Genomic DNA, 13,894 nt, shown 5'->3' on the forward strand with positions numbered 1-13,894 from the left:
CAACGATTACAAACAAAAACTCATTTTAAAAGTTATATAACTTTAACTGGATCAAATTTCAATGCTCCGAATCCTAAACTTAATGAATTAGGAGAAAGGTATTTAGAGAGTATCCCTTTCCATATCTTGCAAATCAGCCAATCAGAAAATTTGTTTAGGAGTGTGATTTTTTTATGAATTTAATCTCTACTAATTAATAAAACACTCATTATCAACCAAAATCCTATGAAATTACCAGTTTAAGTTTAACCCTCTAATTAAAATAGAGCATGAATATGAAATATGAGGCAGAAATGTAATTTCACAAAACCAAATTTTGCTATTTTTTTTTTTCAAAGCCTCACTATATGTAATCCTAACATATCTCTAATTTAAAAAAATTAAAAAAAATAAGATAAAAAAATAATTTAAAAAAAAAAACTTCTCACTCCCACATTCTTTATCATTCTCTTCTTCTCTCCTTCTATTTCAAAAAAAAAAAAAGTCACACACTTTGTGAATATATTGAAAGATCTAACTAAGTATTAGTTTGGTCCTGAAATGCTTTTATAAAAAGTGGGTATAAAAAAAAAGATAAGCTCAAAAATGTGTTTGGTAAACATTTAAAAACAGCTTATTTTCACAGTTTTGAGTGAAAAAAAAAAGATGAAAACGTAAAGCAGCAAAAATGAGCTTATTTTCACAGCACAGCAGAAACAGTTTTTTTTTCAAAATACAGCAATACCAAACCATTCTTAAAACGCCATTGTTACACCCACCCCCAATTTGTATTTTCACTAAGTTTGAGTTTATCTTGCTTTTAAAATGGTTTTTGGGTCTTAAATGGTGTGCCCAAGGGGCCCACCCCCTGTTTTGTCCCCCGGTTCCTTTCCCCTTTTCTTTCTTTTCTAATTTTTTCTAACTCTCTCTCTCTCTCTTCTCTTTCTCTTTCTCTTCTTCAGCTCTCACTCTCCCTTATCATTACCTTTCGTGCTCTTTCCTCCCCGACGACCAACACCCCCACACATTAACAACCTCACCAACTCGATGTGAAGACCTCGAACTCAGGCCCAAGGCCATGTTGTCCTAACACCCTGTGGTGGCAACACTACTGTTCATCTTTTTTCCCCATCGTTTTGTCGACAAGCTTCCACCACCTCCGACTTGGTAAGTCTTAGAAACACCTCAAAGGTTTATCTTTTCGTCCCTATAGTTCTTTTCTAACCACGTTGTTGTGTTTTGGACGTCAAACCACGAAGAAACACATCGGGGAGACTTCCCCGGATTCTGGCAAGGAATCCGTCACTTTCGAGGCACTTTCCGGCCAAAATACAGTGAGTTGGCCGGCATGTAAGGTATCAATCTCTTCGTCTCCCTGAGTACTACAACTTTCCTTTTTGTTTCACCCAATTTTGTTGAGTATTGAAGAAGTTATACTCATTTGAATCTTACCCAGTTTCCAGCAAGTCCGACAGCTTTCGAGGCTTTTTCCGGCCAACCCACGGCGAGTTAGACGTCGTGCGAGGTACCATTCTCTTCATCTCTTTGAGAGAGAACTACAACTTTCGTTCTTGTTTCACTTGATTTCGTTGAGTTTTGACAAAGTTATGGCTGTTTAAAGGTTGTGCAGTTTCCGGCCGATTTCCGGCTTTCTCTTCCTTTGGGTCCGGCGACCCACCAAACCCAAGGCCTTTGGGCCTTCCCTGCCGAGCCCAACCCTTTTGGTTGTGAGGCCTTTGGGCCGTGAGTGTGTTGTGTGTGTGTGTGTATGTGTGCTGTGTGAGTGTGTGTTATGTGCCGTGGGTGTGTGTGTGTGGGTTTGGGCCTAAGCCCAAACCACCCCTTTTCACCCTAACCCTTTTTTAACCAATAACCTTAGGACCCTAAACCTAAAACCCCTTTTTAGCGTAATTCGACGTCCTGAATCCATTTCCTACGTCCGTTTTCCCAAATTCAATTGTTATTATATAGTTTTATTAATTGAGCCCTTTATGTGCTTAGGGGCAATTATAGTGACATTTATGTCTTCCCTAGTTGCGTGGCTCTTCGGCGGCGAAGTACTGTGAGTGGACCCCTTCTAAAAATGCATGTTTTAATAGTAGAAATGCATACATGGAAATGCATGATTTAATTATTACGTTTTATGAAACGCTTTGAGAAACATGCTTACTAAGGCTAGTTTGAATTATTACTATTTTTCCTATAACCCATGTTCTTATAGAATATCTGATGGATGACGATATGATATTTAGAACATGTTTCGAACACCTCTTTATAGTATAAATGATGGATGACTTTATACTATGAAGTTGCTTTTCAATATATATATGTTCAATGGTTTTGTACTTACCTAGTGGTCATTTTCGCTACGGGACGTAGGAATAGATTCCGGTCCTTCCCGGGCGACGGTTTGGGGTTGGCATAGGGACTGGAGTGTGTTTCATCTGGCTATTTAGCACAGGGACAGGGAGCCGGCATGGGGCTTGGGGGTTAACGAACATTCACTAGTGATTATTATATATGAGTTATGATTTGAGACATTACACGGCATGCTAGGTTTCGGAAAACCTATGTTTAACATTATATATGTGTTTTCATAAAACATGGGGGTTAGTATGTTGATAACTGTTTTATTATATATATATCAACTTGGTCCACTCATGTTTGTTTTGCGTCCCTTTCAGGACTTAGAATCGAGGCATACAATCCCGGCATCAAGGCACTTCCGCATCGGCATCTTCGAGTCCTCTTGGTGTGGGACCCATTCTTTTATTCATTCAATTTTATATTATTTCTTTTAGTATTCTAGTTAGTCGTATGTTCTGAACACGTTCCTTAAATGCATATTCTTTATTCTTTTATATTTATAAACCTTATCTATTCCTTGTTTTTAGCAATTGCACTCAATAAATGGCTTTCGTCACCCTCGGGTGTCGGCCAGCACGTGCCTATCCTAGTATTCGGGGAAATATCGGGATCGGGGCGTGTCAGCCATGAATTGAAGTGAAAATTTGGGCCAAGGACATGAACCAAAAGTGGAATTTGGTCTTTGATGTGATGAAAGTTAAGCACTCAAATTAAACCCTCTTGTTGTCAAATTGTAGTATAAATGCAAGTATGGATCGTTCTAAACCGGGGATTAGGATGGCTTGCTAAAACCTTTAAACTGACTCAAAAACATAAAAACAAAATTAAAAACGTTTGAATAGACTCAAGGGACTCAAAACAGATTCTAAATATTCAAAACAACTTAAAAACACTCAAAACTGCCTAAAACATAAACTGGGCAGATTTGGACTCTAAATCAACTTTGGACGAATTTAGTGTTTTGGCTTGAATCAAAACACTCAAAAACACAAACAAAACAGAAATTTAACATTTTGAAACAAGAAAGTAAAAGGGGGATTTTGGTTTGGATGAATTTGAAATAAACAAGCAAGTTATAAAACTAGGCAGATTATAAAATGAATTTGAGAAATAAAATGATGGATGGATTAGTTAGATGTCCGTTCTTCACACATGACACAGTTGTACATAAATCGATTTCCAATTGCTTTTCAATAAACTATTATGTTCAACACCCCAGATTAACCGTGATGCACAAATTAACCCTCAGATTTTTCTTTACTCATTGAATTGGATGAATGCATGCGACAACCCAAATCATTCTCTAAAAGTCCCCTATATGAATGCATAATAGAGATACAATTAGAGATCATTACGTTCAATGAAAATCATAAGTGTTGACGAGACAATTATAACTATGAATGCATGATACAATTGCCAAGAATTCAATTAACGCGATTGTGATAAACAACCTTCACTACTCATGAATATAAACTTATAACGATTAGGTGATACTCATTTATATTCTAGCATCTAATTCATGCATGAAAATTAAGTATGCATCCTTAATAAACATACGAGAATCAGTTATGAATAAAATAGATAATTGAATTGCAATCACAACTTATCACATCACAATTGGAAGAAATCAATTCATATCTCAAGCATGTTCATGGCTTCAAACTTCCCCCTAACTAAATGGGGGTTTAGCCACTCATAATTGCAACAAAATCAGAAAATGAATTTAACATTGGAAACAAAAGAAAGAAAACACCTAAACGCTCCAACGATCCAAGTTGACAGCACGCACGTCCAAGCACTTTCCTTTCCTTCCTTTGCTATGGCACAAGGTGTTGGTTAGTGTTTGAAGGTTTGTTTGTATGGAGGAATGGATGTAAATATGAATGAATGTGTTTGGATGAAGGTTGTATTGAAATGGGAGTGAAAGATCTAAAAAAAATATAAACTCCATTTATGTTACACACACTTCCTTTTATAGAGGAAGTGCAAGGCAAAGCATGGGTAAAATGGAGTGGTGTTGAAATGATTGAAAGGTGAAAGTGGAGTAATGATGCAAAGCATGGGTAAAATGGAGTGGTGTTGAAATGATTCAAATGATTCAAAGGTGAAAGTGGAGTAATGATGCAAAGCATGGGTAAAATGGAGTGGTGTTGAAATGATTCAAAATAATGATGCATGAAATCTGAAATGATGGAGGGAACAAGGAATGGTGTAGCAATTGAGTGCAAGGAGGGAACATGGATGATGATAAGGTAATCTTGACTTATGTTTCTTCTTTGGTTGCTGAGCTCTTTGTCATTTTTACATTAATTCTTCTTTCTTTTTAACACATTCCAAGCCTCTTTAGTCTTCAATTTCGTCCATCCACCTTGCTTCATGCATGTGCTATCCATTCCAAGCCAAAAAATGCTCCAAAATGCACCAAAATGCATCTTATTGCTTTATAAGGCCTATGGACCTACAAACACACGAAAATAGCTTAAAATACATAATTAACTAAGAAATAACAACATAAATGCATGAGAACAAGCTAACTCAATCACATAAATATGCTCCTATCAGTCTTCAACTAAGGTCTTTTTTATTTTATATTATATTATATATATATATATAAAGAAGGTACGATATTCATTGATAAGAGAGGAATACGTACAAAGTATGAATAGTGTGTTAACATAGGGCTCGATAAAAACCTATGCGTGAGCCCGGGGCTTTCAACCTGGTCGAAAGGAAAAAGAGTGTCTCGCACAAATAAACAAATGGTTACCATCCTCACATCGCTAGGCAAATACAAATTAATTTGATGCATCTTCAAATAAAGCATTCAAAAATACAAATTAATTTGATGCATCTTCAAATAAAGCATTCAAAATTAAGTCTGGAGGTTCCGTCAGCCATATTAGCTCCTGAAAGCTTCCAACTCCAGCTCGAGCAAGCCTATGAGCCACCTGGTTTTCCTCCCGTCTGACATGGTGGAGCTTTGTCTGCAAAAAGTCACTGAGAAGCGCACCGATGTCATTGATTATTGGACCCAGGGGATAGCTATCATCTCCATGGCCGTTCATGGTGGCAATGGTAATAAGAAAATCCCCTTCCAGCACAACCTGAGACTCATGATGATGGATTTGTTTGGTGAACAGGAGAGCACTTTCCGCCGCAAGAAGCTCCACATGCAGCACTGATGCCGCAAACTCAACTCGCGCAGAGAGCACAGCAACAAAATCACCATGGTTGTTTCTGAGGATTACCTTCGATCCTCCACGGTTTGTTCGTTCCTCCCAAGCCCCATCAAAATTATACTTGAGTCATCCATCGTCAGGTTTAGTCCATCTTTGCTTAGTGCGATCCTCATCTTCATTTGTGGCTAGTGCCATTTCTTATACTCCAATAGCCAACCCTCCGCACGGACCCGTATTTCTCTCGGTGGCAATTGCACCCCATTCCACAACAATTATGCAAGCTTAACCTGCAAAAATCATTAGTTCTTAAACCCAAGCAATAAAACCGCACGGCTGCTACCATAGGGCAGTCCCTCAAGACATGTTCGATAGTTTCCGGTTTTCCGACACAAAAAAGACAACCGTCGTCCTGAGCGACTTTGCATTTAGCTAGATATTGCGAGTAGGGAAGGCATCGCAGCAGCTCCGCCAAGCATAAATTTTGACCTTGTTCGAGACACACGCCTTCCACAATTTTCTCCAAAGATTTCCCACCTGTCCATTTGAAGCTGACCCTCCAGCCGCCTCATTCCCCGACTCCACCTCACTCCGAGCTATGTGATAAGCACTCTGAACCGAGAAGCATCCATCTCTTTCGAAATGACAAATTAACTTGTCTCGTACATCCCTTACGCTCAGGGGGATATTGAGTATCACATCAATCTCTTCTGGACAAAATAATTGCCCCAGGAGCATTGCATCCCACCTACGTGTTCCTTCACAGAATAATTGATCAACGGTAGCCTCCTTATTCCAGTCCAACGGGGGTGGGTTATTACTTTGAAAAAATTGGCACGGGGCAGCCAATTATCATGTCATATCTTAATGCAATTGCCACTACCAACCTGCCATCTCATGCCTCTTCGGTCTTGAACTAAGGTCTTTACTTAAAATGGTCACTAGAAAGACTAAATTTGTAAACTAAATGAGATGAAAGTTGATGATTGGATTATTACTAAAGTATTGATTAACGTGCTTATTTTTATTGGTGACACATCATTTAGTTTTCAAATTTAATCTACCTAGTATTACTCGTGCAAGAAATGTTAATTATCTCCAAACAAATAGCAATGGATGGCAAATACTGCATATATTTCAAAGTTAAGGTCCGTTATAAAATTTCACTTAATTTCAAGGTGCAAAGTGTAACTAATGCCAATTAAAAGTGAAACCACTTACAGCGTAAAGAGGATATGGAGAAGGCCCTAGACTCTAGTTCTTATGAAAGATAATGTCGATCAGATAATAAAGGCTTAATCCTTCTAAGAAAATGTCTAACCAAGAACCCATTCCAGAGTCACGGGTGCATTGGTCGAAGGTCGATCAGAAGATGTCACAGTAGTGGTCACAACTAGGCCTAGAGGATAGAATTTATGAGACTCCTGCCATGGCTAATATAAGGAGGACATATGAAGATCTGGTTTACTGGTGGATCGGTGAGGGCTTCATCACATCCACCCAGAAATAGAAATAGAAATACTCCCTGCAGACTTGGTGATCTTGCCAAGTTAAAGAAGCTCAAGCGGCTTAGCATACACATGGGGAATTAGGCCGTTGTTCAAAAGGGGGAACCACAATTTGAAGGAAAGTAAATCTATTTGTCGCCTCAATGTTTGAAACCACTTGGGGAGTGGTTTCTGAAAGGATGAAAACAAAAATCATATTCCAATCTTTTGAATTCTCATTCCCATGGATTTAGAAAAATTGGATCTTCAAAGCATCCATCTAGCAAGCGTACCAGAAAGGATAAAGCCCAGCAAACTGAGGAATTTAAAGAAGCTCTATATACGGGGTGGGGAACTTGATAGCTTGGATCATGGGGATGCTGAAATGTGGGGAGTAGAAATCTTGCCTCTCAAATACTTGAGGAAATTGCAAATAGGATTGCCAATGTTGATTTGGAAGAGTTTCCCCATCTTTGTTATTTGGAGAGAAGAAAATGTCATGAGATTGAAGAGGACACATACAAAGAAGACATTCTTTGGGGGTAAATTTTTCTGCACATTGTAAAAGTGTGATTATTATATGTATTCAATAAATTAGTATAACAATCAATCCCTTTTTCTGGCCTACTAAGAAAAGCCTAACTACCCAAAAAACAAATAATAAATAGACACCGTCATGCTTTGCCACGTCTTAACAAATGGGCTATTGCAAGTAGCCTTTTATCACAATGGTAAAAATGAGTTATGTCATTTCATCTTAGTATGGGTTCAAATCTCGTCGACTCCCTAATCTAACATCTAACCACTAAGCTATCGTGGCTATCATAGTTGTGCTTTAGAAAAGGAGCCATGTGAAAATTTGGGCCAAGGACATGAACCAAAAGTGGACTTTCCAAAAACGAAATTCCTTGTTGTTGGTTTCAGCCAAGGTCTAAAATATCATTGATATCGGAAATATCGGTAGTCCAATAACACAGAAATTTCGATGGAAATATCGGGATATTATCGATATCGATAAAAATTGAATAAAAACCACGGAAATTGTAAGAAAAACTTGGAAATTTTTATTGAAACTTTGCAGGATGTTTATTTAGTCAATTATCTATTAGTTTATCACAAAAAAATTGGAAGGAAATGCATTGCATGATGGATTTAACTGATTTAAGTTGATTATATAGTAAGCTGGCAAACATTGTGAGTGTAGAAAATATGTAGTAATTAATTAAAGAAGTTTAAACACACCATAATCATTTATATATAATGAATTAGTACAATATTTTACAATTTATACATTGCATGGTAAGATACATGAGTGACTTCGTACCACATAGAGTTCCTATCAATGTCTAAAATATCAATGATATCGGAAATATTCCAAAAACACGGAAATTTCGATGGAAATATCGGGATAATATCGATATTTTAGACCTTGATTTCAGCAACTCAAAAAAGAAATTCTTTGTTGGTGGTTTCTGCAACTGGGTTGCCCATGGCAGTGTTCCGAGAGGGATGGGCGCTCCATGAAAGAGGAAAATTGCTGTTAAGTTTTCAAATCAAGAAGAAAAGCAGCAAAAGAGGATCTTAAACCGGAAACTGAACAATCAGCTTTTTCGGAATTTGGTTGACTTGATATGCAGCTATATTTTAGATTGTTCTTATTAAGCATTGAATAATTTAATTTCTTCTAAGCGTTGAATGATTTAAATTTGCTAAAAAGAAAAACTGATCTAATTTCCTCTAAGCATTGAATTATTCTGTAGGTCGAATGATATGATTCTGGTTAAAATGAAAGCACACTGCACGCTCTTGTTCAAAGGACTTCATGTTTGGTCTGCATCATTTAGATGGAAAGAATCTCCCAGAAGCGTATCATAAGCATAACTCATAGCGTCTACCCTCTCCGATGCTTCTAGGCTAACCCCAATGTCTTCTCTTCAAGACCATCGTTGTCTACAAATCTCGCGCCTACTATGCTTCTGAGATGACAGTTATTGACAACAATCAAATAACTAAAGAAAAGAAATAGTTACGTTTTATGACATCCAGAATACATTATACAAGGAAAAAAATGTTTACTGAAGATTTGGAACATGGTCTTTCAAACTGTGGCTATGTACCTAACCTTCAAACTGATTGCAATTCAAATGCCCCATTTACAAAACAGGTCTTTGCATGAATATGAATTCCTACTCAATTTGTTCAATACGTTTGTTTACTTGCCCACAATCAGTTTTCCTGTCAATTCTTCTTCCACGACAAACTGCTCTCATATGCCAAAATGAGACAACAATAACCAAACAAAGGTGACAAGCTCTCCACCTTGACCCAGGAATTCAGCGTGGCTGTGTGCTCTGCAATGAGTTGCAGTATATGATAGCAACTCCACCCACACTTTACTGATGATTTCCTATTTCTTTTCTTCCAATTTCATCAACTCTTTGGCCAGAATGCATGCATCAAACCATACAGATTTACTTCTTCGCCCTCTCACAAATACAGGTTTAACTTCTGTATTCACCTTGAGGAATCTATTACAGGCATCTTCATGTTTTCCTGGTCCTAGTTTCCTTTTGCTAAAGAAACTTTTGGCTTCTGCACACGTATCCAACAATTCGATTTGCGCAACTCCTGCTACAGACGACATCATAGTAGTCTGCATAACTAAAAGGTATAGCATGTAACCAGACATGGTCTTACTATATTCACGGCAGCCATGATCATCTGCTTTGTATTCACGACAGCCACGATCCTCTGCATTGCTCTTGTCAAGGGTATCGCATAGATCTGTAGCAATGTGCCACAACAGAAGGCTCTGAGCATAGTTAAAATCATCAACAAACGGTAGTAACTCATTGCGTTCACCACACAATTCGTTATCTTGGAGAATCCAATCACCTCTGGTTAAAAATAATTTTTTGGAAGCTTGAGGGTCTTTAGCGAGTATAGATTTATATTTCAACTCTTCAAATATGAAATCCCATAACCCCATAGTGAATGGCTTGTGGGACACATATTTCATCTTCTCTCGAAGACCCTTGAGGCCCAATAAGTCGATAACTGTAGGTCTCACTTTTGTACATTCCTTGAGCGAATAATCGATCAAGTTGAATGTAGAGACAGATTCAGACCATCTTCGAAATAGAAATCGCATGGTCCGCTCCAAACAACTGGTTGCTTTCTTAAGACACCTTGTTCTCTTGAAGTTAAGATATGCACCTAAGATAGTACCCAAAACAGAATCTCTCCAAGAGTTACTCATAGTAATGGCAGTCCAATCAGAGAATACGAGGATGAAAACAGCCATTAAATCCAGTCCTATGGCACCATAAAGCAAGGTATAAGTAATTACAATATCAAACCTCTGGAAGTCGTGTTTCTCTAATTTATAGAAGAAAAAAAGGGCAACAGAAACTGCGCAGAAGGATATAGCACGGAAAATGTATCCTAGCTTAGAATGCACCACAGCCACCTTTGTGTAGAAAGATTCATACATAAAGTTGAGTTCAGTAGTAACTAAGTCAAGAGCTTCTTGTGAGGTTCTCTCAAGGAAAATCGCACGGCTCTCTTTGCGTTCATAAAAACTAAGCTTAAGGCCTATAATAAGAGCCTTGAAGATTTGAAAGAAGTGATAAGCGTGTCGCACTACTACAACATTATCGTCCATTTCGTCTCGTCCTAGGCGATAAACATTAGGTTTATCCATTATGGAGTGTTCTGTGACATGGACTTCAATTGGAAGGTTGGCATCCTTTTTTGACGAGTACTCATCCATGAACTTTGCATAGTCCCGTCCAGGTTCAGGTTTTCTTAGCATGACTTCCTTGAGACCATCCACGCTTGCAAGATACAAAGCGCGTGTGCGTTCTACATACTTAATGATTCCTGCAAGAAACAAGATGAGAGTTGGGATCCATAGTTTGTTCCGCGGTAATGATTGAACGAAGATGTAAAGTGCAGCTATAGCTTGGAATAAGAGCCCTAGCAAGTGCCTTGGCCACAAGGCATTATCTTCAAGAGCAATGGCAATTATAGTGTCTGGACCGCCAAGGTGTAACAAAAGAAAGGGAGCCCAAAATGCCAGAAGATCACCATAATCTCCATGGTTCTGAGTATCGCTTTGTCTGCTCGAAATTAATCCAACTACACAGCTAGCAGCCCAGTCAGCGAGCAAGTAAGCTAACCAAATAGGCATGAGCATCAATTTGTTGGACGTGCGCTTTCTCAAGGGCGCAAAAAGAATTAAAAAGGTCTGTAATGAGAGGCTTAAGATGATAATGCCCTGGAGATTCCACTGATCCCATATCTTCATGACGCTGCTAGGAATTGGGGAATCCGTTGGGGAATCCATATACTTTCTTTGGCTCATTTCCTTTCCCTGGAGAGAATTTTTAAAGTTAGTTTCTACAATATATATTGGCAGGCAGGGGAGAGATTCCCATTCTCTTTTAAGAAATTTGAATCTCTTTTGCATATATTGGAAAGAGAAATACCACGAATTAAATTAAGCAAAATAAATACGAAAATTGTTTACTTAATCTGTATTATTATTAAAGGGATACGTTGGATGCAGTCCCTGCTAATCCTTGACATTCTTTGATTAAAACCTTAATAGTATTCAAAGTCCATTGACTTTGTACACCTCATTATATTACTATTAATATTTATTTTTTTTATAGTTTTGACATTAATTGTTTGATATTTTATGAGATTTAAAATCCTATGAATTTAAAATCCATCATTATAATACTATTAGAAATGGTTACAATAAAAAATATATATAAACATTTTGATTTAATAAATGGATAAAAACTATGTAAAAATAAGAAATAATAAATGGCAAAAGAATGTATCCATAGTGTTAAAAAAATTGGTACCTTTTACAAAAAAAAAATAGGTACATTTCACATATAACAAAGTGGTGCGTTAATAAAGAAGAATGGGTACATTATAAATAAATTAGGGTACAGATAAAAGATTAAAAAATTATGAGTACAAATGAATTTTTTAAAAATATAGGTGCTAAAAGAAATTAATACATGGGTACAAAATAAAACTAAAAAGTAAATACTACAAATTTAAAAAAAATGTTGCAAATTAAAAGTGGGTACAAACTAAAAATATAAATATATGATACAAAGTTTAGGCATAAAACATAAATATACCATATGTAATTTTTCTATCATTGATTAAATATACAATGCCACATGATGGTATGCACATGGATACAAACACAAATAAAACTTTAAAAAATTGGGCACAAAAAGAAACTAATATATGGCTACAAATTAAAAATGAAAAGAAAATTGGTACAAATTAAAAAATATTTGCAATTAAAAATAGGTACAAACTAAAAATAAAAATATATGATAAAAAATTTAGTCATAAATATAAATATACTAATTGTAACATTTTTAATATATTTAAAAATAAAAATATTTTATTATTCAAATAATTAATGATATTATTAATACCCAAGGATCTTGATCAAAAATTAAAAATGAATAGAACTTTAATCAATGAAGTAACAAAAGAAGGATGTGAATCTAATTTTTCCATTATTAAAAGATAAAAAAGAACAAGAACAAGAAAAACCTGATGGGTGAGTTGCGTCTGAAGCACGATCACAAGCTGTCCAACACTATCAAAACAAAAACAATCAAAATAAATAATAGCCTTTGTTAATAAGATAATCGGGTCTTTAGGAAGCAATGCATTATGCATGCATTTGATCCTTGGACTCCAAATAATAACTAAATATAGGAAGACCTTCGATTACCGCTATGTTTATATATATATATATATATATATATATATATATATCTATATTTTGTAAATTTCCCGCTAGTAATAGTAAACAGCTGTTTTGCATGTTTCTACTGTTATAGCCACTGTTCTAAAAATCATCCTTGGCTGCCGCCTAGGAAGTAGGCGGTGGCTCGCCGACGGAATTAAGCCATAATCCGGAGAGAAGTCTGGAAAATAATTAGGCAGGTGTTGGACGGTAAGTGAAACTCAGGCTCTCTCGCGACTCACTTTGTCTCTCATTAAACTAAACAAGAGTTTAACAACACGATTTTTCTTAAAATTATTACATTAGTCAAATGTGTAGCCTTCAGCATATTCCTAACATGTTTTACGATTGATATTTTGTAATTAAATGCCGGTCGGTTACTTTGTCCTGAAATACTGAAATACATGTTGTGGAGCAAAAAATATTCGCTAGGCGACACGTGGACTTTTGGACAAAAGAGGACAAAAATACCCTCGAAGCATACAAGGATTCCTACGCGCAAGCAGTGGGCAATCATCTTTCAATCAAGTCAAAAGTGCCCAAAAAATGTAACAATTAAAAACCTCTCTCATCAAATCCTTTCTATAAGGTATTTCCCAAAACCTAGTAGTTTCTATTTCATTATTTAGCTAATCAATTAGCTAAATAATATAAACCTACCATATCTCCTAAAATCACCCAATTAATAGCCCAAAACCGGCCCCCACTATTCACATCCTCATCTTTCCCATTTTCCTTATTAAAATAATCATTCATTTTTATAACCACCCATTTATTATTTTCATATTTAATTAGCCAATAAATTGGCAAATTAAACATGAAATTAACCCCCACAAAAACCCTATGGCTGGCTACTATTATTCAAAATAGGGCAAACCCTAACTCTATAAATAAACACATATTCTCACCAAAAATTCATTCCAACTCTCTCACAAAAAATCACAAATACTCTAAACACTATTTCTCTCTAAAATTCTAACTTTGGCATTGGAGGTTCTTCGGCCAAAGCCCCCCCCATTCATCGTGGGCGCGTGAGGCTCTTGGCCTTAACCTAAGGTGCTAGTTGTTTTGTAGGTGCAAAATCGTCCAAGATC

General features: G+C 36.6%; 2 protein-coding genes across 2 annotated transcripts; both read right to left on the reverse strand.

Moving 5' to 3' along the window:
- Positions 1-5,183: 5,183 nt before the first annotated feature.
- LOC139193436 (uncharacterized) lies at positions 5,184-6,094 on the reverse strand. Its single transcript, XM_070816459.1, has 3 exons — positions 6,060-6,094; positions 5,743-5,812; positions 5,184-5,645 (listed from the first exon to the last, which is right to left on the reverse strand). Exons 1-3 carry the CDS (start codon positions 6,092-6,094, stop codon positions 5,184-5,186), a joined length of 567 nt encoding a protein of 188 aa, XP_070672560.1.
- A 3,322-nt stretch (positions 6,095-9,416) lies between these two features.
- LOC139193437 (uncharacterized) lies at positions 9,417-10,823 on the reverse strand. Its single transcript, XM_070816460.1, has one exon. The coding sequence runs from the start codon at positions 10,821-10,823 to the stop codon at positions 9,417-9,419; it is 1,407 nt and encodes a 468-aa protein (XP_070672561.1).
- Between the last annotated feature and the right edge of the window lie 3,071 nt (positions 10,824-13,894).

The sequence above is a fragment of the Malus domestica genome, chromosome 17 (genome assembly GCF_042453785.1).
Source record: "Malus domestica chromosome 17, GDT2T_hap1".
NCBI lineage: Eukaryota > Viridiplantae > Streptophyta > Magnoliopsida > Rosales > Rosaceae > Malus > Malus domestica.